The sequence below is a fragment of the Somniosus microcephalus genome, chromosome 11 (assembly GCF_052327205.1).
Source record: "Somniosus microcephalus isolate GS21.2 chromosome 11, FLI_Smic_1.0, whole genome shotgun sequence".
Lineage (NCBI taxonomy): Eukaryota > Metazoa > Chordata > Chondrichthyes > Squaliformes > Somniosidae > Somniosus > Somniosus microcephalus.
Window position 1 is genome coordinate 147,996,400 of NC_140997.1, and position 26,754 is coordinate 148,023,153.

A 26,754-nucleotide genomic window follows, 5' to 3' on the forward strand; every position below is an offset into this window, starting at 1 on the left:
GAAATGCTCAGCAGGTCAGGTAGCATTTGTGGAGAGAGAAACCGAGTTAACGTTTCAGGCCGACGACCTTTCGTCAGAACTGGAAAAAGTTTGAATTGAAGAGTTATCTTACTGAAGGATTCCTGCCAGTTTTTATCCATTTTAATAGTTTTCTCTGGTAAACCTTGTGCTCCTGAATTATGTTCTCGTACCTCTAACTGAATTATCCCAAGGAGGTTGAAATGGTGGCGATGAATCCAGAAGAGTAGTCTTGTAAGACATTTGCTTTGAATGTTCGCCACTCACTGTGGTACAGCGGTAAACCATAACCCATAGACAACCTATCTAAACTTTCCGCTCCTCAACACACCTATTGTTGTTATCTGCTCTTATTTTGGTCACTTTGGTATACTGCATTATTATAAAATATTCTTTGTGTCTGGCATGGTGCACATGCTATGAGGGGAGCATTCACTACTGCTTTGTGTGTGTAATTTTCACCTTGCAATCTTCCTTCTGCTGGATTTACTTTGGGCAGGTTTATTTATTGTTAAAGCAGCAATTCCATTTAGAAATTAGCTGCTGTGCCTCCTGATGGATCAGTAATTAAATGCAATGTATTGTAGCAGTGATCTGCACAGACCAAAAAGATCTCCCATTTACCCTGTGCTCAGTTACCCGACTTTAGTCGGGACAACAATGGGGCTTCATAATTGGCATCAGTGACCTTGGACTGAGAAAAGGGCAAAAGTTTAACCAATGCTCTGGCTCTTGATGTTCCTGTAATGACCCTTGCTGGAAAATGCATACTGTAACTCCTCCATCCCTACAACCCTTAAAGAACTCTGCATTCCTCTGGTCTCGTGTGCAACCCCCACTCCCTTTGCCCCACCATTGGCGGCTGTGCCTTCAGCTGTTTAGGCACCAAGCTTTGACATTCTCTCCCTCTCTCCTCAAAACTTACCTCTTTGACCATCCTTTTAGTCACCTACCCCCACCCGCCCCCCCCCCCCCCCCCAAAATCTCCTCCTTTAGCTCTCAATTTTTGTCTGACTACACTTCTGTGGTGCACTTTGGGGTGTTTTGCTACATTTAAAAGGTGTTATATAAATGCAAGTTGTTGTTGACTGTGGACTTGAAGTGGAGAATTGGATCATGTGTGGATGTGTTGGTCAAATAGCTTGCCGATAGTTGCTGCCTAGATGGACATCATATGAAGAATGGCCAGATAGGTGAGCTGTCACAGGCTGCCACTGTTTATACAACTATCACTGAGAGTCAGTGTTTTAAGGAGTTGGGAAGTCCGGGTCAATACCTGAATGGGAGACATATTTGCTCATGGGAATGTGCTACTGATGGTTCTGGTGAAGGATATGAATCTGAAACATTGACTGTCTGTTCTCTCCTCCGATGTTGTATGGTCTGCTGTGTGTTTGCAGCTACTGTTTGTCCCTGTCCTACTTTAGTACATCTCCTTGCAGTTAGAAATGGCAATAGAAGAGGCGTGGGGCAGGTTGCTTCCTCCCCATTCTCTTGGCTGTGGATGATTTGAGGATTGGGTTGACCTAGTCTGGGAATGGAATGATTGTTACCTTTAGAAAAACCCTGTCACTTTCACTTCTTGCGTCAATATATTGAGAAGTCTTTAAATAGTTTGCATAATGTTTTCTGCAATGTTATCTAATATATTATGGAAAAACATTTTTTGGGAAGTTGAACACAAATTAGAATTGGATTCACTGTTCGCTGCAGCCTGAGATTCAACTTCTCTTTTTCATCCCCACTCCACCACCCCAATGTTTATTGATTACACCATTTATTCAAATTACAGGTACACCTACTTGTCCAGTAGTGTTGGCCAGATAATTGTCTGAGATATTGATTCATCTACTTTTCTAAATATGTTGATAAAACCTGCCTCTGACCAAGCTTTTGGTCACCTGCCCTAAATTTCTCCTTATGTGGCTCGATGTCAAATCTTTTGTCTTTTAACACTCCTGTGAAGCGCCTTGTGGCTTTACTATGGTAAAGGTGCTATATAAATGTTGCTTGTTGTTGTTGTGATAAAGCGTGCTGCCTGCAATTGGTTTATGAGGAAGGTAATTGTTACAACTGCTGAATTAGCATGAGGAAACATGGAATGAGAAAAGGCCAGTTGCCCCATCAAGGCTTTAATTATTTTATACAGTCCAGTCCATCACAACCTCTACCTAATGTCGTTATTTCCTAAGAAAGGTTTATCTCTACCTTTTTAAGTTAACTAATCCTCTAAGCTGACCTAGATTTCATCTCTCTCCTTTTCTTTAATAAAAACAAATTTAGTTCTGGAAGCCACTCTTTATAGCGTGGGCACTAAGTTTAGCAATCTTCCCTATTACTATTCCATGACCTATTGATGGTAGACTGGGCAAAACTTCATACATTATTCCAAATGTGGCCTCACTAATGAGGTTACACTAGATTTTTCTGCTGGCGGACGGAGAATAATGACTTTATAGTCTTGCTAGTAGTTGACTGCAAATCCACGCTGACTTCAGTTTTTGTGTCACTTTTGGAAAGATTCATCAAAATGAACAGGATGGATTCCAGATTTGCATCACTGAATTGTGAAGATGAGTTAAGGGCGCTAAATCTCTTCTCACTGAGAGAAGAAACCACAACAACAACAACAGCAACTTGCATTTATATAGCACTTTTTTAATGTCTCAGTTGGTAGCACTCTCTCTGAGTCAGAAGGTTGTGGGTTCAAGTTCCACTCCAGGGACTTGAGCACATAAATCTAGGCTGACACTCCAGTGCAGTGCTGAGGGAGTGCTGTACTGTCGGAGGTGCTGTCTTTTGGATGAGACGTTAAACCTGCTCTCAGGTGGACGTAAAAGATCCCATGGCACTATTTCAAAGAAGAGCCAGGGGAGTTATCCCCGGTGTCCTGGCCAATATTTATCCCTCAATCAACATAACATAAAAACGATTATCTGGTAATTTATCACCATTGCTGTTTGTGCGCAAATTGGCTGCCGCATTTCCCACATTACAACAGTGACTCCACTTCAAATGTACTTCATTGGCTGTAAAGTGCTTTGAGACATCTGTTGGTCGTGAAAGGCGCTATAGAAATGCAAGTCTGTCTGTCTTAAAATCGTGATGGATAAATATGGTAGGTGCAAAGTTGCAGAATTGAGGGATGCAATCGTAAGCTAAAGAATTCCAAAATCAAATATACAGTGATTAAGGAACAACTTTACTTCCTTTGTTCACAATTCCATGAGTTAATACTGAATCATATGAAATGTGAAGTTGGCAAGAGGGTTAGAGGAGATGGAATATGACCCATGTGAGTCAGTCCTGTTCTCATTCTTTGTGCACTCTAACATCAGTAGAGGCTTCAGGAGAGTAGGGAAGAATGTCAAGTACTGTAGAGAGGAAAAGAACAGACATGAAGAAAATGACCTGGGAAAGGAAATCCGTAATTAAAAAAATGGAGTGTCTTGAGATTTGTTTAACTGTTCTTTTCTGTATTTCTTTTGAAAGCTTGGTGGATGACCGATGTGTGGTGCAACCAGATGCTGGAGACTTGAACAATCCACCTAAGAAATTCAGAGGTAAGTAATGAGTCCCCAAGCCTACAAACTCATGGGAAGTGCAGTAAAATAGGCAAGAAGGTAAAAATGTCCAATATCATTTAAATGCATCCAGATACAGTATTGACGGACTTGATTGCCACTAACTTCAGTGGTCTTGAATTTAATAACCCAACATCCTGGGATTATGAAAGGCTTTATGTTTCAAAATGGTTGTGCTGGTTTGAATGATATGTTTCTGTAACGTTGACACTTTTTTTGAGATCACATATCCTATAGGCCTTTTATAGTGAGAGTTAGTGAATTGTAACAAGAATGAATGTTGGTGCTGCAGCAAACTAGGTGAGCAAAATACCGGTGACTGCAAACCTTTGGCAACAGTACTAGATTAACCGATCTTTTTTTTGGTTTTTCTTCAGCCAAGTTGGATACCATAAGTGTAAAACCCACAATTAATGATGACTGGCAGAGATTTAGAATGCAAGAACATTGTATTGAAGTGTAAATTCTGCTACTGTAGTTAGTGCCCTGTGTGTGTGTTTTTTTTTTTTTTTAAAACACGCATGCAGGATAACAGATTATTAATTTAAGGCTTTGAGACTGTTGGTTTAGCTTGGTTTTATATTTGGTTTTGTGGGTTGTCAGTGCCCCAGAGTAAACTGGCTGGATTAGCTGAGGCTGGCCACCAGGGAGACTGGGAGCTGGAGATATATATGTATGTATATGTCTATATCATATTCTATCTATCCATCTATCTATCTCTTTAGAGCAAGGACTTAGAAAAATCCAGTGGGTGACTTATTTGTGACGCATTCTCTCTTTTCTCCCCCACCCCCCTCATATGTACTTGTGTGGATGTAATTTTTGAGGATGAGATGGTTTTTATTGTACTCGTATGAACAAGCATCTGTTTGATTAAACAACATGCATGCAAGAGTCTTGTTTAATCATGATTTCAAAATATTGTGTTGATAATACATAGCTACTGGGTTAATGATAATAGCCTAGAAATTACTGTGAATTATGTTGTGTAAACACTTAACACACCATGTCAGTCTTCTCTCCCTGTTATTGTAACAGGGACACTAATGACTTGATTTTAAATGGGTCACCATTTCCGTTGCATAATGGAGAGTTATTTGTATTATTCCAAATCTGAGTAATTTCCAGGCACCTCTTGTAGGCCAGTTTCACTAATGACATTGGCATTTATTCTTAAATCAAAAAATTGACTAATAAATGGAAAAGCAAGTTATTTAACTTCATTAAATGAGAATACTGATGTTTCATTCACCCCCAAAACATACTCTACTGTTATATAGAGGGCCTTCTCAAAAGATGGAGTCAACTACAGACATCTGGGTCTCCCTTCATCATCTGCACTGGTTCCAGTATCATAGATCCATTGAAATATGGGTCTGCCTATGGGACAGGAGAGCTGGTGTTAGTAATGTAAATGCGGGAAGCTGGTCTAGTCACTCGCTTTGTATGGGGTTCCGTATAAAAGTGGAGCCTAGTGTGCCTTGGAACAAGGTTTAAAAAGCGATGCACTGATGTTACTCTCTGAAAATTGGATCAAGTACTATGTATATGCAAATGTGGAAGTGCCTTTTAATGTGGTTTAATCTCAGCAGTGGGCTATCTTGATTCTTTATGCAATTTTCCCAGATCCTTTGAGAGTAGTTCTTTTCAACGCTGTACTTAAAATGGTTTAAAATTGGTGGTGCTACTACAGTGTAATTTGGGTAATTAATCTCATTTTGGAAAGACCTATTTAATAGCAGATTATTCAACATTTGAGAGCATTCGGCATTGCTCCATTTGGAATTCTGTCAGTGTACAAAGTGTTCTTCTATCTTTAGTATGCTAGTGTTGCTGCATCTGCTATTGACATAGTGGGACCACTCTTGTACAGATCTTGACTTGAGAGAAAAGTGTAAAGAGGAATGGTTGGGAAGCTGAATATTGTACAGTGGTTTATGAGCAAAAGTTGATTGAGTTGTGCAGAGAATGAGTGTACGAAAGGCCAGTGGGTTCAGGGAACTTGCTAAGAGATTAAAAAAACACCTTGAATTCAGCTGAGAGGGTGCAATAGACTTGGTGATAACTTGTTCACGGCACTCGGCAAAAGTACTGTGACCTTCACCTCTGCTCTTTGTACAGTACTTCATTTAGTGGCTTCCCTGAAAGCTGGTCTTTACTTTATTTATGGCAGTTATGGCATGGAATTCATTATTGTCACCTAAGGTTATTTATTCAGGAAAGTCGCACTTAAAAGCAATAAACTTTAATGTTGCACCATTTTCCTTAATTTGTCACTTCAGACTGCTCCCACCTGTGACTAACCCTAACAACCAGCACGTCACCCTAGTGTTTACAGCTCATTGGTGTCAGCTGTGGCTCAGTGGGTAGCACTCTCGCCTCCTGAGTCAGAAGGTTGTGGGTTCAAGTCCCACTCCTGACACACTAGTGGAGTGCTGCACTGTTGGAGGTGCCGTCTTTCGGACGAGACGTTAAACCAAGGCTCTGTCCGCTCTCAGGTGGACGTAAAAGATCCCATGGCACTATTCCGAAGAAGAGCAGGGGAGGTATCCCCAGTGTCTTGGCCAATATTTATCCCTCAATCAACATAACAAAAAAAACCCAGATTGTTTGGCCATTATCACATTGCTGTTTATGGGAGCTTGCTGTGTGCAAATTGGCCACTGCATTTCCTACATTACAACAGTGACTACACTTCAAAAAGTACTTCATTGGCTTTAGTGCTTTGGGACTTGAGGGGCCGAATGGCCTACTCCTGCTCCTATCTTCTATGTTTTCTATGACATCCTGAGTTCATGAAAGGCGCTATATAAATGCAAGTCTTTTCTTTAAAGGCACAACCCAAGTTAGAAAAGACAAAAATCTATAATCGTGCACTTCTGGGTGTTTTCAGTCTAGTCAGAGTGTGGAAATTTTACACTGAACTTCATTAAAATCCTAGTAACAATGCTGGAATCATTCACAAAGTTACAAACATACAAACAATAATGGACAGGAAAAGACCCTGTGCTCTGTCTAGCCTGTCCCATACAACTGCGACGCCTTCTGCATCACAATATATACACTTCCCACCAATGTTCCCTGTAATTCTTTTTTTGGTGCGCGGGCCCTTTAACTGGCTACGCGGCCCATATAAATTTTGCACATGTGCGGTTTCTGCAATGCAAAAGCTGGTGAACGGCCAGCGTGAGCCATCACGGACACTTTGCGGCCGTGCAGCTTCAAGGGAACATTGCTCCCCACCCGAGAGTCCTGGGAGAGGCGAAAAACCAGATAAAAGCCCAGGCCAATTCGAGGGGGAAGGGGGAAATCAGGAAAATTCCTCTCCGATCCCCTTTAGGTGATGATAAATAGTCCAGAAGACCACTCTGGCCCTGATTAATGTTATGCAGCACCTACCTTTTATACAAGGTGATCTCTGCTCCAGCCAGATACTGGTCCAGCTCGCTTGAAGGAATTTGGAGAATTGGTGTGCGTGAGCCGGCGATCTGTTTCACATACTTTGGAACGTGCTCCCTAAATCTCTTCAACTTGATTCCTCCCTCCCTCTCGCCAATCTTCAAAAGCTACCTCTGACTATGCCTTCAGTACCCACCCACCCCCTGCTCTCCCCCCAACTGAACTTCCACCACATTTGGGTCTCTGGAAAGAAGCAGCTGTGCAGAAATGTGGAATACCATAGAGTGAAAAGGTGTTGGCTCATTCTTGCCTATGTGAATGTTTATTATGTTAAAAGTGCTATAAAACTAAATTGTTTGAGAATTACAAGTCTTGTATCTTGCACATTAAATCTGTCAAGTGTATAATTTTTTAAAAAAAGTGTTGTGCTTTTCTCTGGCCAAAATAAGCAACTTGGGTGTACTGATTCACCGAAATATAGATCAGAAAAGCAACCACGGGAAAGGCTTCAGTTCCACCCAAAGTCAATCCAGCTGTAAATTCTTGGGCGTTGCTAGCAAGGCCAGCATTTATTGCCATCCCTAGTCGTCCTTGAGAAGGTGGTGGTGAGCCGTCTTCTTGAACCGCTGCAGTCCTTGTGGTGAAGGTACTCCCACGGTGCTGTTAGGGAGGGAGATCCAGGATTTTGACCCAGTGACGATGAAGAATCAGCTGAATATATTAGCCATGTAAATAACAACATTTTTTAGAAATGCATTTATAAAAAGAAAATCCTAAAGTCTGAAAGTTGCCTGTATATTTCCCTGCATAGTACTCAACATTCATCATTTTGTTTCCAGAGACCTACTTGTGCCAATAGGGCTCACCCTGCCTGCAGGTTAACCTATCCCCGTGGCCTTCGATTTCCCCCTCGAATGTGTAATCTGAACTGTCTTTAGACAATGTCTGCATGTGTGCACTCCATCACTTCGGTTTTGTTCTATCTTTTTTTCTTCCCCCTGCTATTCTTTGTTCTTGTGCTGAAATTTCCCTCCTCTATGCATTTCCTCCTTTTTGTGCCTTCTGTTGCCTAGGCCCTTAGCTCTGGAATTCCTGGCCTAAACCTCTCTGCCTCGCTACCTCTCCTTCCTCCTTTAAGATGCTTCTTAAAACCTACCTCTTTGACCAAGCTTTTGGTCACCTGCCCTAATTTCTGCTTATGTGGCTTGATGTCAAATTGTTTTGCCTTGTAATACTCCTGTGCAGCGCCTTGGGACGTTTTACTACGTTAAAGGCGCTACATAAATACAGGTTGTTGTTTTTTGGCCATGTGCTTGACCTTTGCCGCTTCCTGCATGTGTGTTTGTCCTCTCCCATCCTTTCCACCTAGGAGATTGACCACTGTGGACAAGTAGCTTTGTATTACTGGTGTTGAGCCAGCAGGGGAATTGAAAACAAGGCTGCAAGTATTTTCTAACATGGAGTTTATTTCAGTGGAACAAATTAGGTATGCAGGATACCTAATGAGAACCCTAGGATACAGATGCTGAATTACTCCAAGTGTTTTCTTCAAGGCACAGTGGTATTGCCATTTGTCTGCATTCGAATGATTAGTTATTGCCATATAAATAAAACCTTCCTTTAGAATTGCACAGTACGTTATTGACCATTAATAAACCGTTGCCTTGTTTTTGGCTGGGTTTGGGACAATTTCAATTGCAAATAAGCAGACACAAGTAAAGTATATATGCTTTTTGAAAAAAAATTACCAAAATTAAATTGTGATAAAAATGTACTTCAACGTAACCACACTTGTCAAGATTCTGTTTTCTATTTATGTTGTGAAGCAGTGCAAGTTTTACAGATAAATGTAAACCGATGGAAAGTAACCCAGATAATTGGCCAGGAGATTCTCGGTCTGTGAATATAGAACGGGTCCTCCTCCGGGATCTTGGCCGGCAGGTTACACCGGCTATTGTGTGAAGCGGGCAAATCACGTGCGCACAAACATGCCCGCTATAAGCAGTCGGGATGGGACTGGCCAAGGCTCTGTACAACTAAAGTGTCACTTTCTCCCCTTTTGTATTCCAAGCCTCTTGAGATAAAGGCCAACATTCCATTAGCCACCTTGATTGCTTTTTGCACTTCTGCACTAGATTTAGTGATTTCTGTTCCTGGACACCCAAATCCCTTTGCTCCTCCACCGTTTCTAATCTCTGGCCATACAGAAAATTTGTTTTTCCTCTTTTCCCACTCTCCCAACCCCATTCTAGGACAGCCATGATGCCTGAATTTATGGCTCCTGGTTCTTCATGAGCGAGGCATCAAGTGCACTATTCAGAGGCGCTGACCTTGTGTGATTATATGAAGTCAGTTCATTCATACACAGTGCCAGAACAGCACCAGCACTGTGTAAAGGGACTGCATTATCACCTCCGCGATTTTTAAGGAACTACTTACTTTCTACATATCCGGCTGAAAAAAAGGTATTTAACTTCATCAGCTGTTTCTCTATCGACGTTGCACACCACAAATCCCATGTTAAGCAACAATTGTTCACTTAGTAACCACAATGCCACCGAATGAACAGGAGACTCAACCAGTGGTGCATGTGCTCACTGGACTGATGGAAACTTTGGGCTGCACTTTCTGTGACATCAATGCGTTGTACATTGCTTGTGGCAAGTTCACCTCACTGTCAACACTGATTTAAACTCTGAAATCTGTTCTGCTTGAACTGTATAAAACACTAGTTAGGCCACAGCTAGAATACTGTGTACAGTTCTGGTGGTCACATTACAGGAAAGATGTGATTGCACGAGAGAGGGTGCAGAGGAGGTTTACAAGGATGTTGCCGTTTACAAGGATGTTGCCAGGACTGGAGCATTTTAGCTATGAGGAAAGATTGGATAGGCTGGGGTTGTTTTCTTTGGAACAGAGGAGGCTGAGGGGAGACTTAATTGAGGTGTATAAAATTATGAGGGGCTTAGTTGGAGTGGATAGGAAGGACCTATTTCCTCTAGCGGAGGTGTCAATCACCAGGGGGCATAGATTTAAAGTATTTGGTAGAAGGATTAGAGGGGAGTTGAGGAGAACTTTTTTTCACCCAGAGGGTGGTGGGGAGCCTGTGACTCACTGCCTGAAAGGGTGGTAGAGGCAGAAATGCTCATCGTATTTGAAAAGTACTTGGATATGCACTTGAAGTGCCATAACCTACAGGGCTATGGATCAAGAGCTGGAAGGTGGGGTTAGGTTTGGCTGGCACAGGCATGATGGGCCGAATGGCCTCCTTCTATGCCCTAAATTTCTATGAATGCAGTAAGGACTCACTGGGGTTGGCACCACATATGAAAGAACTGACAGGGTTGAACACACATTGGTATATATTGTGTGTAAAATTAAATAAATTCTTCCACTAAACGCATTATAAACCACCCAGTTTAATATAACTAACTTTATTATTAAAAAGAACTATAAACTGAGTACAGTATACCCATGCTAAAGCTTGTGTAATATGAAGTATTGATTTGCATTACTTTTTAAAATTGAAACAAAGTTATATACATGTCCCTTTACAATCTTAAAATAATGTAATTTGTGCGGTACGAGGGTTGAGTAAAAGGCTCTATAATGGAAAATTTGCCACACGGTAATTCTAAATGGGCGAGTAACGTTTTGTGCATACTCTGCCGGGCTTCAGAACCACCCGACTTTGTCAGCTCTCTATTTAATAGTTGGTAATTTTTAAAGAGTATAAAGAAAACCGCCCATGGTGCTGAAATCATAACGTATCTTTGTTCTCCTTTGCAGTGCATTTCTGTGCTCCAACTGGGTGGTGTATTCTTTCAGATCAGTGTCAGGTAGAAAAGGAGGAAAAACTCACCTAATGGACAAATCAGGTCAGGGATGAATTGGAGAACTAAATCCCTGTGCATTGCTGACAAGCAAATGATGTTTCAGTAAGAAATTGGGTTTTTAAACTAATGCATAAAGAAAGAAGCTGCATTTAAATAAAACCTTTCATGCCTTCAGGACACCCATAAGCACTTGAAGTGTAGTCACTTGTAGGCAAACCCAGCAACCAGTTTGCACACAAGATCCTACACACAGCAATGAGGTGAATAACCAGTTAATCTGTCTTTGAAGGATAAATTTTAGTCAGGAGATTGGGAGAACTCCCCTGCTCTTCTCCAAGTAGTACCATGGAATCTTTTATGTGCAGCTGAGTAGGCAGACCGGGCCTCATTTAAACTTCATCTGAAAAATGGCACCTCCGACAATGCAGCACTCCCTCAGTACGGTATTGGAGTTTCAGTCTAGATTATGTGCTAGAGGCTCTGGAGTGGGGCTTAAACCTACGACCTTCTGTCTCAGATGACAGTGCTACCACTGAGCCAAGACTGACACTTGTAGCTGAGATTTGGTTTTCTGAAATATTAACAGAAAATGCTGGAAATACTCAGCAGGTCAGGCAGCATCTGTGGAGAGAGAAACGGTCAACGTTACAGGTCGATGACCCTTCGTCAAAACTGGAAAAAGCTGGAGATGGAACAGGTTTTTAAGCAAGTGCTTTTTGCTTTTGTATTTGGTTTTCTGAAGCTGACTTTTTTTTTCTTTAAAAGGATAACAGGAGAAGCTTGCAGTTAAATTGTCAGCAAGAAGGTTGCCTCAATAGTTGTTATGGTTCTGCTCCAAGGATGTAACACTGGCTCTGGATTCTGTTGACTGTTTGCCACATCACCACTTCCTTGATTGTGTTACCCTTGGAACAACCTGAGCCATCTGCCACTTTCTGTGACTTGCAAGGAGATGGGCCAGGGGGTGGGGAGAATGAGTGAGTGTTTCTGTTGGTGTGCACACCAAGGATGAGTGGTGTCGGGAAAAACTGCAGCTGATTTTTTTTTTATTTTGCCTGGACTGTGAAGAGGTTGAAGCACTGTATTTTGTGTTGACAATGAGCAAATGCTATAAATAGAATCTGTCATGAACAACAGTGTGCGTGTTCATGTTCTATCCCAGAAACTTGATTTTTCAGAATCTCATCTTCCTTCTCAAGCGTCTTCAAAGCCTTGATCCTTCCCTGTGTTCACCCTCGACTAGTCCAACAGTGGTCTAATTATCATTCTCCAGTCTTGAACACAAGAAGCTAGGCTGACACTCCAGTGCAGTGCTGAGGGAGTGCTGCACTGTTGAAGGTGCCGTCTTTCGGATGAGACGTTAAACCGAGGCCCCGTCTGCTCTGAGGTGGACGTAAAAGATCCCATGACACTATTTCGAAGAAGAGCAGGGGAGTTATCCCCGGTGTCCTGGTCAATATTTATCCCTCCATCAACATAACAAAAACAGATTATCTGGTAGTTATCACATTGCTGTTTGTGGGAGCTTGCTGTGCACCAATTAGCTGCCACATTTCTTACATTACAACAGTGACTACACTTCAAAAAGTATTTCATTGGCTGTAAAGCACTTTGGGACGTCCGGTGGTCGTGAAAGGCGCTATATAAACGCAAGTCTTTCTTTTCCAGTCCACCATTGGTCGTCTCTCCTTAAAGCAGTGTGCCCTGTCCGCTGGCATTCGCTCCCCTTTTCTACCTTTCTGTTTCCCACCGTGCCTTCCAAAGCCTTTTTGCTCCCTCTTATTTTCTCTCTCTCCTAAGTGTCCCTCTCGCTATCCACCATCCAGCAAAGTGCTGAGACATTTTTGTATGTAATGAGCACTATAGAAATATATTATTGCTGTTCAATGTGATTCGCCTCGTATGTGACCTCATCACTCGTATCCACGTAGTCTCCCTTGTGGAGATATTCATGTATGCTGCCCATGACTCTCACTGCGCTGTAGAGAGGAAACTTGCTATGTACTGTGTGTTCAGTATGCCTCTTTTCCGTGCTAGGAAAATGTTCACATACCTTCTGCAGTAGGACGCCTTTACACTGTTGAAACAAAATTGTAAGGGGTGATGTTACTTTAATGCTTTGAAGCAACTTCCTGCCCTCTTTGGGTGCCATATTGAAAGCTTTAAATGGCTGTTGATGTTAAATACAGCCTTCTCAGTAATGCATTGCAGCCTTGTACCGATGGATTGTTAACACCAAGTTTCCCACTTCAGTTTACATGTGGAAGTCTTGTGTGTGAACAGAGGGCTAACTAAGGTCTGTGTGTCTGGTAAATTCTGCTGATCCTGAAAGTAATGCCTGCAAATGAGTCATAGAGCTGATATTTGTAAACTAGCTCTGACTCAGTAATTTGAGTGTAGTCATGGAAACGGAGGCATTAATTGGGAGAGGGCCTCCCGCTTGTATCTATCTGCAGGCCAAGCAGAGATGAGGGGTAAGGATTCGACTTGAGGTCCCAATAATCCAAGTTCTTGTGTAAGTCCGATCTCACCAATGTGGAATTGGACATGATGGATCTCTTTCTCCTTCCTGTCTTGCTTCCTACTATTGAAGTACATTAGCTCTCTTGGCTTTGCACAGCTAGGAATTCAATGGACTTGGCACGCCACATAGCCCCAACATTGTTAGGAACATCCTCCTCTTATCCTGCACTTATTGAAAAGTTATACATTAAGTTATAAATAATTACTCAAAAGACCTTGTAACATTATGCATGTTGGGGTCCTACATTGACAGTTACACAATCCGTTCTTCAGCTGAACCATGGTACAACATGGTTCCTTGCAGTGAACAAAATGGATTCTATAAAACCAAACTCTTGAGTTAATGGCAAATGCCTTCTCAGGGTTGCAGTGACATCAGTAAAATGAACTTTACCCTTGTAGCTTTGGACACCATGATGTTTTTAACAGTCCAGTAACAACTCCAGTTATCATACTTATTATGCAACCCAATTACATCATTGCTCTATTAACCACTTTTAAGCTGCTTTAATGTACCCAGCTTTTGTGCCACTTATTTAGATAGCCCACTCTACTGTACATTTATCCTTGTGGGCCCACTTCTAACTATCATTTGTTCCATCCAAGCAGTCTATCTCCGCAGCATCATTTGGACTGTTATTGTCTTAATTTTGCTGTTGAATATGTGCTGCATTAAATGACAGAGTTAAAGACTACAATTCAGTCTGTGGGTGTTCTTGGTGTTCATTAACTGCTTGAACAATTGCCTTTAGAGATCTTCTTTTAATTATAGCCTTGTAAAACTCCACAGGATAATTATTCTACATCCAGTTAAGCACCGTGGATGGTCCTTGCTAGGATTTTTTGAAGCTCAACAGGTTTTCCTACTTGTAAAGGAGTATTTGATTATTGACTGGTCCAACACCTTGCTATAATTAATAGTGCAAGAACTTGCAACGGTCATCGCAGTAGGATGAAAAAAGCAGCTTGCTCTCATTTGGCCTTCGACTAGTTGGTGGCCTGGCTAATGAGCTGCTTAATGCGTTCAGTACATTAGTTTCATCAGTGACTTTTTCTGAAACCAGGATCCTAATTGAGGGCATCCTGTTTCTGTTCAGTGCTACTGTAGCTGGATGACTGAAACTTAAAATTGGTAATTGACTTTAAACAAGTGGTTGGTTCTTTTGTTTTATGAATGCAGCCGACAATTCTCCTCCTGCCGACAGTTCTGCTGCACCAACAATGGTGGGTGTAGTTTCTGCTCTTTGGGAGTGTGAGGGATAAGTGATGGCTACCCGTAGGAACTCGATGCTCCAATGTCCAAGCCAGCAAACTGAGTTTGACTCTCTTTTTCATAAAGATTATGGATTTGAAATTTAAGCCTTGAAGTATTGATAAAGCTACTTTCCTGCCACCTATTATTGATTGCCCGCTCACTGTTGGTCAACCAGTCTCCAGTCTTCTGCCTACAGCGCTCTAACTAGCCTTAAAAGTGTGATTTGGGGTTGATTTTCCTACAAAAGATCCCTCGCTCTTCATGTATATACATACTTGGGCAGGCTGAGTTTTTATTTTTGCATGGAGTAAAACTTCACTTGGATCCATATAGCTAGTCACTCCCTTGAACTGAAACGCTATTCGAAATATGGTTAGAAGCTTTTGAAACTGATGGCATCTTTTTTCCCCTTTCCTCATGACTAACCTCTACTGTAGCCTCCATAAATGCTGTTCAAAGCATAATTGGTCAGAGGAAAGCAGTGATGTTGCTCCCTTGTACTGTCTGGTATGATGTTTCTTGACATCTGCACAAAGTAGCATTAGATGATTTCTCTTGTTTTATACGTTTTAATAACTGAACTCTAATAGGAGGATCCTCCTTTTTTGCTTTCTGATCACCTTCATGCTTCAATCTGCAACATGTCATGGCTTATAAACACTTCACTTTTCCATCCTGTTCATTGAGCCCTGCAATAACCTTTTGCCATGCATGAATTAAAAAAAAACCCAAGTCAAGTACTTTTTGAAGAGACTTGTACATATTAATATGTGTAAGTGTTAATCTGCAGTTAAATCAGCAAACCTTGGTGGTTTAAAGGGAAGTATTACATGCTGTTTAGCAACAAAGGTCAAGCAATTGATGCAAGTGTCATAATCATAATCAACATCAACTTTATTGTCATTGTTAGTGCACAAGTGCAGTACAACGAAATGTAGGCTTGCGGCTCCCAAGAGTGTACATTTAGATTAAGACATTTAAACATTCAACATACATTTGGCTTGTAATACATTAACATAAACATAACCATAATAAAGTGCATTGGCAGATGTGCAGGCTTTAGAGTTTATTTGTGGAGTTCAGTAGGATGACAGCCCTGGGAAAGAAGCTGTTCCTAAATCTGGTCGTTCGGGTGCGACTGCATCTGTAGCGTCTCCCAGATGGCAGGAGGGCGAACAGACTGTGGCTGGGGTGGGTAGGGTCTTTGATGATGGTCCGTGACCTCCGTAAACAGCGTTTCTGGTAGATGTGCTCTATGGTCGGTAGCCGGGTGCCGGTAATGTGTTGGGCAGTTTTGACTACCCGCTGCAGGGCTTTCCGGTCATAGTAGCTACAGCTGCCATACCATACTGTGATACAGTTCGTCAGGATGCTCTCTATTGTGCAGCGGTAAAAGTTAGAGAGGCTCAGGGGTGACCGGTTACATCCCTTCAGCCTCCTTAGGAAATATAGGCGCTACTGGGCCTTCTTCACCAGAGAGGAGGTATTGAGGGACCAGGAGAGGTCTTCCGTAATGTGGACTCCGAGGAACTTAAAGCTGTCCACCCTTTCCACCACAGCCCCATGGATGTGGATGGGGGTGTGACTTCCACCTTTAGACTTCCTGAAGTCCACAATGATTTCTTTGGTTTTCTTGATGTTAAGGGCCAGGTTGTTATCGGCGCACCACTTCACGAGATGCTGGACTTCCTCCCTGTAGGCTGACTCATCGTTGTTGGTGATCTGGCCTACTACCATGGTATCATCCGCAAACTTGATGATGGTGTTGGAACCGTGAACAGCCACACAGTCGTGGGTGAAGAGGGAGTAGAGGAGGGGGCTCAGCACACATCCTTGTGGGGCCCCTGTGTTCAGGGTCGGGGGGGGGAGGTGTGGTTACCTAATTTGACAGACTGGGGTCTGTTTGTTAGGAAGTCCAGGATCCAGTTGCAGAGGGAAGTGTTCAGGCCAAGAGTGTGGAGTTTGGTGGCCAGCTTGTTGGGACGATAGTGTTGAATGCTGAGCTGTAGCCTATGAACAGCATTCTGATGTAGGTCTCTTTACCATCTAAGTGATTCAGTGCAGAGTGTAGAGCAGTTGTGATTGCATCCTCTGTTGATATGTTTGCACGATAGGCAAACTGGTGTTGGTCAAGAGAGGCGGGAACACACAGTATCTACGATGACCTGTAGTGAAAGGCCTGGCAGTTAGCAATGCAGCATAAGGAGCAACTCTTGCTGTCCGTGCCATTCATTCATTGTTGGCATTTTAACTCTTCAGCTTCAACATCCTGTTTTTAACACTGACCATTCAAAACTATAGGGCAGTAATAGGGGATTTCAACTACCCCAATATTAACTGGGATAAAATTAGTGAAGCGTATAGAGGGTGCGGAATTCCTAAAATGCACCCAGGAGAACTTTTTTAGCCAGTATGTAGCAAGCCCAACAAGGGAGGGGGCAGTTCTAGACTTGGTTTTAGGGAATGAAGCTGGGCAGGTGGAAGGCGTATCAGTGGGGGAGCATTTTGGTGCTAGTGACCATAATTCTGTTAGATTTAAGGTAGTTATGGAAAAGGACAAGGATAGACCAGGAATAAAAATTCTGAATTGGGGAAAAGCAAATTTTGCTAAGCTCAGAGGGGATTTAGCCACAGTGGACTGGAAACAGCTACTTGAAGGTAAATCAGTGTCAGAGCAGTGGGAGGCATTCAAGGAGGACCAAATATGTGCCCTTAAAGAAAAACGATGGGACTAACAAATCTAGAGCCCTCTGGATGTCTAGGGACATACAGGGTAGGATAAAGAAAAAAAGGGAGGCGTATGACAGATACCGAGGGCTAAATACTGCAGAATCTTTAGAGGAGTACAGAAAGTGCAGGGGTGTAATTAAAAAGGATATTAGGAAAGCAAAGGGAGCATGAAAAATTCTTGAAGTAAAATCCAGGAAAACCCAAAGATGTTTTATAAATATATTAAGAGTAAGAGGATAACTAAAGAAAGGGTAGGGCCTATTGGAGATCATGAGGCCACAGCTGGAATACTGTGTGCAGTTCTGGTCGCCACACTATAGGAAGGATGTGATTGCTTTGGAGAGGGTGCAGAGGAGATTCACCAGGATGTTACCTGGGCTGGAGCGCTTCAGCTATGAAGAGAGACTGGACAGGCTGGGGTTGTTTTCCCTGGAGCAGAGAAGGCTGAGGAGGGACCTGATTGAGGTGTACAAAATTATGAGGGGCATAGATAGGGCAGATAGAAAGGAACTTTTTCCCTTAGTAGAGGGGTCAATAACAAGGGGGCATAGATTCAAGGTAAGGGGCAGGAGGTTTAGAGGGGATTTGAGGAAGAACTTTTTCACCGAGGGTAGTTGGAATGTGGAACTCACTGCCTGAAAGGGTGGTAGAGGCAGGAACCCTCATAACATTCAAGAAGCATTTGGATGAGCACTTGAAATGCCATAGCAAATGCTGGAAAATGGGATTAGATTAGACAGGACTTGATGGTCGGCGCGGACGTGATGGGCCGAAAGGCCTCTTTCTGTGCTGTATAACTCTATGACTCTGTGACTAATGTGTGTGGAGGCGGGAGGGTTCTTAATGAATACTTTGCATCTGTTTTCACAAAGGAGAGGGACGAAGCAGACATTGCTATCAGAGGAGTGTGAAATATTAGATGAAATAAACATAGTGAGAGAAAGTATTAAGGGGATTAGCAGCTTTAAAAGTGGATAAATCCCCAGGCCCAGATGAAATGTATTCCAGGCTGTTAAGCGAAGCAAAAGAGGAAATGGCAGAGGCCCTGACCATCATTTTCCAATCCTCCTCTGGCTTCAGGTGTGGTGCCGGAGGACTGCTAATGTGGTACCCTTGTTTAAAAAGGGAGAAAATGATAGACCGAGTAATTACAGGCTAGTCAGCCTAACCTTGGTGGTGGGAAAATTATTGGAAAGAATTCTGAAGGCCAGGATAAATCTTCTTCATTTAGAAAGACACGGATTAATCAAGGATAGTCAGCACAGATTTATGGGAAGGTCGTATCTGACAAACTTGATTGAATTTTTTGAGGAGGTAACTGATGTGCCTCAATAATTCCGAGACTCGATGTTAGCGAAACAAAACAAGGCTTTTATTAACTTAGAAAGTAACACGTAAGAGAGAGAGATATCTTCCTTCTGGAGACTGAGGCCAGACTGAGCTAGCTTACAAAAGGGGCCAGGTATGGGCGGAGCCCTACACACAGCACATTCCAGCACATTCCAATAAACAATACAATGAGGACTGGGGGAAGGGAAATGACACTGAAACCGACCACAGTCACAGGCAGTGATGAATGGAATATTTCATCACATTCACCCCTTCTATAGATTTAGTCTGTTCGGGGGTTTGATAGTCCTCTGCGACCGACGTGGCTGTTGTGGTGCCGCGGGTGTCGGCTGGGTGTCCCCGGTAGTCTCCTGGGTCTCTGCCGGGGGTGCCGCCAGGGTTGTTGAAGGGGTAGTTGGTGGGGGTGCCGTTGGTCGATGTTCTTCCGGGGGTGATGAAAGAGTAGTGGGTGGGTAAGAGTTGCTGTGATCGTTGTTGCTGCTATTGCCGTGGTTGTTGTCGATGCCGGCTGGGGCGACTTCTTTTATGGACACGGTGTCCTCCCTTCCGTCGGCGTGCCGGACATATGCGTATTGGGGGTTGGCGTGGAGTAGGTGTACTGGCTCCACGAGAGGGTCCGTCTTGTGGCCCCTCACATGCCTTCGCACGAGTACCGGACCTGGGGTGGAGAGCCATGACGGCATGGATACGCCTGAGGTGGATTTCCGGGGAAAGACAAACATTCGTTCATGAGGCGTGGTATTAGTGGCCGTACACAATAGCGACCGTATCGAATGGAGCACATCCGAGAGGACTTCCTGCCAGCGGGAGATAGGGAGGCCCTTGGTCCTTAGAGCTAGAGTGACTGCTTTCCATACTGTCCCGTTCTCTCGCTCCACTTGGCCGTTACCCCGGGGGTTGTAGCTGGTGGTACGGCTCGTGGCGATCCCCCTGGACAGCATGTACTGGCGAAGCTCTTCACTCATGAAGGACGCCCCCCTATCCGTATGGATGAAGCTCGGCATACCGAACAGGCAGAACAGGCTGTTGAGGCATTTAATGACCGTGGCGCTGGTCATGTCTGGGCAGGGGAAGGCGAATGGGAACCGGGAGTATTCGTCCACAATGTTCAGGAAGTAAACATTGCGGTCGACGGACGGGAGGGGGCCCTTGAAATCTAAGCTGAGCCGCTCAAAGGGCCGTGTAGCTTTGATTAAGTGGGCTCTATCTGGGCGGTAGAACCGAGGCTTGCACTCAGCGCAAGTGCGGCAGTTCCTGGTCAGAGACCGAATTTCCTCAATCGAGTAGGGTAAGTTACGGGACTTTATGAAGTGGAACAGCCGCGTGACCCCTGGGTGGCAGAGGTCGTTGTGGAGGGTCTGCAGCCGATCCCCGGTGGCGCTGGCACACATCCCTCGTGAGAGGGCGTCAGGGGATTCGTTAAGGGCCCCTGGCCGGTAAATGATGTCGTACTGTAAGGTGGAGAGCTCGATCCGCCACCTAAGAATCTTATCATTTTTAATCTTCCTCCTCTGTTTATTATTGAACATAAACGCTACCGACCGCTGGTCGGTAAGTAGGGTGAAGCGTTTGCCGGCTAGGTAGTGGCGCCAGTGGCGCACTGCCTCCACGATGGCTTGGGCCTCCTTTTCCACGGAGGAGTGTCTGATCTCGGGCCCTTGGAGGGTCCTCGAAGAAAGCTACGGGCCGCCCCGCCTGGTTGAGGGTGGCCGCCAAGGCGAAGTCAGACGCATCACTTTCCACTTGAAATGGAGTGTTCTCGTCCACTGCCTGTAGCGTGGCCCGCTCAATATCCTGCTTAATGCTTTTGAAGGCGGCGTGGGCCTCAGCAGAGAGCGGAAAAGAGGATGCTTTCAAGAGGGGGCGGGCTTTGTCGGAGTAGTTGGGGACCCATTGGGAATAATAAGAAAATAACCCCAGGCACCTTTTCAGGGCTTTGGGAGTGTTGGGCAGGGGCAGCTCCCGTAGGGGGCGCAATCGGTCGGGGTCTGGTCCGATTTCCCCATTCTCCACCACGCTGCCTAGTATGCAGAGGCGCGTGGTGTTGAAAACGCACTTGTCCTCGTTGTAGGTGAGGTTGAGTTTTTGTGCGGTTTCCAGGAACCTCTCGAGGTTCGAGTCGTGATCCTGCTGATTGTGGCCGCAGATGGTGACGTTGTCGAGGTAGGGGAAGGTTGCCTGCAAGTGGTGGTCATCGACCATGCGGTCCATCTCCCTCTGAAAGACCGAGACCCCATTCGTCACCCCAAAGGGGACTCTGAGGAATTGGTAGAGGCATCCGTTCGCCTCGAAGGCGGTGTACGGGCGGTCCTCTGGTCTGATAGGGAGCTGGTGGTACGCTGACTTGAGGTCGATGGTGGAGAACACCCGGTATTGGGCGATTTGGTTCACCATTTCTGATATGCGGGGTAGCGGGTAGGCGTCTAGTTGGGTGTACCTGTTGATCGTTTGACTATAGTCGATCACCATCCGTTTCTTCTCGCTACCCCTTACCACTACCACTTGGGCGCGCCACGGGCTGTTGCTGCGTTCAATAATGCGCTCTTTCAGGAGCCTGTCTACCTCGGTCACGATAAACTGCCTGTCCTCCCAGCTGTACCTCCTGCTTTTGGTCGCTATTGGCCGGCAGTTAGGGGTAAGGTTCGCGAATAGCGAAGGCGGCTTTACCTTCAGGGTAGCCAGACCGCACACTGTGAGGGGCGGCTGGGACCCACCGTAATTGAGCGTGATGCTTTGGTGGTTGCACTGGAAATCCAGGCCCAAGATCACGCTCGCACATAGGTTCTTCATGATTAATACTTTAAAATTATCGTATACAGTTCCGTTAACGCCCAATTGTACCATGCAGTAACCCAGAATGGTCGATGTCTGGGTTTTATCAGCCATAGAGATGGTACCCTGAGCAGGGACCACCTTTAGGGAGAGTTGTTGTACCAGTTCAGGGTGGATAAAACTCTCCGTGCTTCCACTGTCAATTAAACATTTAACCCGGCACCCGTTTACCTCGATGTCCACCATTGATTTGGATAGCGGGCGCGGCCTGGTCTGGTCCACTGTGACCGATGCCACTGTAGGGCCCTGATTGATACAAGATGGCGTCCACGCTGTCTGCTCATAAGATGGCGGACCCCACGAGGTCGGGCAAGATGGCCGCTCCCACGGCGTACACGCGGCGGTGGCGGGTTTTCCGGCGGTTGGTTTTCCGGCGGGGTTCCCTCTGCACACCTTCCCGAAGTGCCCCTTCTTACCGCACTTAAAGCAGGTGGTGCCTTTAGCCGGGCACAGGTTTCTGGTGTGTTTTGGCTGCCCGCAGAAGTAGCAGTTGGGTCCTTGACGCGTCGCGGCTGTCGTAGGGCTTCTGGGGGGAGAGCGGGGCCCCGCCGGTGTCGGGCTGCTGGGCGGGGAAGATGCCTTCCAAGATGGCGGCGCCCTCGGTGCACACGTGGCGGCGTGGACGGCGCGGGCTGAAGAGTAGGCGTCCGAGTTTCTCTGGGCCACATCCAGGGATCGCGCGGTGTCCGCAGCCTGTTTCAGGTCCAACCCCGTTTTTTCCAGCAGTCTTTGCCGGATGCAAGTGGAGCTGAGGCCTGTGATAAAGGCATCGCGAACAAGCTCGTCAGTGTACACTGCGGCTTTTACATCTCGGCACTTGCAGTCTTTGCCAAGCACTTTCAGGGTGCTTAGGAACTCCTCCACCGATTCCCCAGGTCGCTGTGCGCGAGTAGCGAGCAGATGCCTAGCATACACCTCATTCGTAGGCTGCTGGTAATGCGCCTTTAAGATGTCGTATGCGGCCAGGTACGTATCGGCGTCTTGGATGAGGGGGTGAACCCGGTGGCTTACCCAATTCCGCAGAATTCCAAGCCTCATCCTCGCAGCGTCCGTAGCGTCTTTGACGGCTGCGGAATTGTCCAGGAAGAATTCCATACACTCAAACCAGTGTCCGAAGCGTGCTGATGCGTCCGGAGCATGTTGATCCAAATCCAAACGTTTGGGTTTCAGGAGTTGATCCATAGTGTTGAAAAATAAGTTAATAAAATTGATGTGCCTCAATAATTCCGAGACTCGATGTTAGCGAAACAAAACAAGGCTTTTATTAACTTAGAAAGTAACACGTAAGAGAGAGAGGTATCTTCCTTCTGGAGACTGAGGCCAGACTGAGCTAGCTTACAAAAGGGGCCAGGTATGGGCGGAGCCCTACACACAGCACATTCCAATAAACAATACAATGAGGACTGGGGGGAAGGGAAATGACACTGAAACCGACCACAGTCACAGGCAGTGATGAATGGAATATTTCATCACAGTAACAAGGAGGGTAGATGAGGGTAGTGCGTTTGATATACTGTATATGGACTTTAGCAAGGCTTTTGATAAGGTTCCACATGGCAGACTGGTCACGAAGTTAAAAGCCCATGGGATCCAGGGCAAAGTGTCAAGTTGGATTCAAAACTGGCTCGGAGGCAGGAAGCAGAGGGTAATGGTTGATGGGTGTTTTTGTGATGGGAAGGCTGTTCCCAGTGGAGCTCTGCAGGGCTCAGTACTAGGTCCCTTGCTTTTTATGGTGTATATATCAATGATGATCTAGACTTGAATATAGGGGGTATGATTAAGAAGTTTGCAGATGATACTAAAATCGGCTGTGTGGTTGATACTGAAGAAGGAAGCTGTAGACTGCAGGAAGATATCAGTAAATTGGTCAGGTGGGCAGAACAGTGGCAAATGGAATTCAATCCGGAGAAGTGTGAGGTAATGCATTTGGGGAGGGCTAACGAGGAAAGGGAATACACATTAAATGTTAGGACACTGAGTAGTGTAGAGGAACAAGGAGACCTTGGAGTGCATGTCCACAGATCCCTGAAGGTAGCTGGCCAGGTAGATAAGATGGTTAAGAAGGCATGCGGAATGCTTGCCTTTATTAGCCATGGCATAGAATACAAGAGCAGGGGGGTATGTGTCAACTGTATAAAACACTAGTTAGGCCTCAGCTAGAGTGCTGCGTGCAGTTCTGGTCACCACATTACAGGAAGGATGTGATTGCACTAGAGAGGGTATAGAGGAGATTTACAAGGATGTTGCCGGAGTAGAGAATCTTAGCGCTGCGGAAAGACTGGATAGGCTGGGTTTGTTTTCCTTGCAACAGAGGAGGCTGAGGGGAGACCTTTATTGAGGTGTATAAAATTGAGGGGCCTAGATAAAATGGATAGAAAGGACCTATTTCCCTTAGCAGAGGGGTCAAAAACCAGGGGGCACAGATTTAAAGTAATTGGTGGAAGGTTTAGAGGGGATTTGAGGGGAAAGTTCTTCACCCAGAGGGTTGTGGGGGCCTGGAACTCACTGTCTGAAAGGATGGTAGAGGCAGGAACCCTAACCACATTTAAAAAGTACTTGGATGTGCACTTGGGATGCCCTAACCTGCAGGGCTACGGACCAAGAGCTGGGAAGTGGGATTAGGCTGGATAGCTTTGTTGGTCTGCGCGGACACGATGAGCCGAAATGGCCTCCTTCCGTGCTGTAACTTTCTATGAACAGTGCCAGTTAGTTGGCGTGGAGCTACCCCGGGCAAGATTATGATGCCATGTTTATATGGAAACCAAGTGCTGTAATCCAGCTCAGTACTATCATAATGGTGCATGTAGCCATTTTTTGCTCCTGGCATATGGAATAAAAAAAATAAAAAAATCATTCATGACTGGAAAATCAGGAGCGCTGCGAATTGGGTACCCGAACCCCTGCACCCTATTCTCCTCCGATCCACAATCACATCAAATGACACTGTCCGCTGTGGAATTTGAAAATTTGCCATCGAATGCTAGAGTGTTGATTATAACCAATGTAAACTGACATGTGACTGTCAAAAATGAATGTGATCGAGAAAGTGTCGGCGTCTCCTTGTAAAACCTCTGGACACTTGTTGCTAATGGTACGTTATGTGCTAAAAGGCCACCCAATTCGATCCTCGGGTTCATAATTACAAAACCAATTGTACTCATTGGAAAAAGCACCAAGAACAGAGCACACTGCTTTACTGTATTCCTTCCATAAACTCTGCAAATACTTCTGTTTAAAATGCAAAATGGGAAACTGCCTGACTTGTGCAGTGTTGATTCGGGTATGTCCCTCTGATGCAGAGATCTGGTTCAAACATGGTTTCCATTCAAATTAGTTATGAAAAAGGAAGAAAGACTTGTATTTATATAGCGCTTTTCATGACTTCAGGATGTCCCAACGCACTTTATAGCCGATGAAGTACTTTTGAAGTGTAGTCACTGTTGTAATGCAGGGAAATGCGCAGCCAATTTGTGCACGGCAAGGTCCCAGAAACAGCAGTGAGATAATGAACAGATCATCTATTTTAGTGATGTTGTTTGTGGGCTAAATATTGGTGAAGGACACCAGGAAGAACTCCCCTGCTCTTCTTCGAAATAGTGCCATGGGATCTTGTACCCTGAGAGGAGCCTTGTTGTAACGACTCATCTGAAAGACGGCACCTCCGATAGTGCAGCACTCCTTGAGTACTAGACGGGAGTGTCCACCTATATTTTGTGCTCCAGTCTCTGGAGTGGCACTTCAGAGGCGACAGTGCTGCCCACTGAGCCAAGGCTGACACCTCATCCCCAAAAAAAACCGCAGACTGCTCACTCGACTGCAAAATGGTTTGTGTGTAGTGTTTCGTAATGTTGGATGTGCAGGGGGAAGGAAAGGAGAAGATAGCATACCAAATTAAGTGTAGCAAATATTGTTGAACTAGACAGAAATGCTCACCATAGACAATGTAATCGTGGCTTTTTTAAGATGCATACAGAAATGGGTGCAACAGGTTAATTTCTGCTGCACCAAACCTGGCCTGTTGCAGATAAAAATAGAGGAGGGAATTCATGGGATGGAATCATACTATAGCCCACTTGGAGTGTTAAAGAAAACTTGCATTTACATTTGCCTTTCATGTCCACAGATCATCCCATGTGTGCTTCACAGCTCATGAATTATATTTTGAAGCCTGGTAACTGTTGTTTTGTAGGCAAACATAGTCGTCAACTTGCACAAAGCAAGGTCTGACAAACAGCAATGGGGTCAATGACCAGGCAGTGTCATTTTTTTTTCTCATTTGTTTATGGGATGTGGGCGTTGCTGGCAAGGCCAGCATTTATTGCCCATCCCTAATTGCCCTTGAGAAGGTGGTAGCGGGCTGCCACCTTGAACCGCTGCAGTCCGTGGGGTGAAGATACGCCCACAGTGCTGTTAGGTAGGGAGTTCCAGGATTTTGATCCAGTGACGATGTAGGAGTGGCAATATACTTCTAAGTGAGGCTGGTATGTAACTTGGAGGGGAACTTGGAGGTGGTGATGTTCCCATGCGCCTGCTGCCCTTGGCCTTCTAGGTGGAAGAGGTCGCGGGTTTGGGAGGTGCTGCTGAAGAAGCCTTGGCGAGTTGCTGCAGTGCATTTTGTAGATGGTACACACTGCAGCCACGGTGTGCCGGTGGTGGAGGGAGTGAATGTCTAAGGTGGTGGATGGGGTGCCATCAAGCGGGCTGCTTTGTCCTGGATGGTGTCGAGCTTCTTGCGTGTTGTTGGAGCTGCACTCATCCAGGCAAGTGGAGAGTATTCCATCACACTCCTTGTGCCTTGTAGATGGTGGAAAAGCTTTGGGGAGTCGGGAGGTGAGACATTCGCCGCAGAATACTGTACCTAGTCTCTGACCTGCTCTTGTTGCCACAGTATTTATGTGGCTGGTCCAGTTAAGTTTCTGGTCAATGGTGGCCCCCAGGATGTTGATGGTGGGGGATTCGGCAATTGTAATGCCTTTGAATGTCAAGGGGAGGTGGTTAGACTCTCGCTTTTGGAGATAGTCATTACCTGGCACTTCTGTGGCACGAATGTTACCTGCCACTTATTAGCCCAAGCCTGAACATCATCCAGGTCTTGTTGCATGCGGCCATGGACTGCTTCATTATCTGAGGAGTTGTGAATGGTGCTGAACACTGTGCAGTCATCAGCGAACAAGGTCATTGATGAAGCAGCTGAAGATGTTTGGGCCTAGGACACTGCCCTGAGGAA

The 26,754-nt window shown here is 45.1% G+C and overlaps 1 protein-coding gene across 1 annotated transcript in view; it reads left to right on the top strand.

Moving 5' to 3' along the window:
* Positions 1–26,754, top strand: part of LOC147110942 (inositol 1,4,5-trisphosphate-gated calcium channel ITPR1-like) — a 509,662-nt gene that overhangs the window by 1,610 nt on the left and 481,298 nt on the right. The window contains exon 3 of the mRNA XM_085999984.1: positions 3,511–3,581. Within this exon, the coding sequence (XP_085856110.1) occupies positions 3,511–3,581 (71 nt within the window). The remainder of the gene's footprint in view (positions 1–3,510; positions 3,582–26,754) is intronic.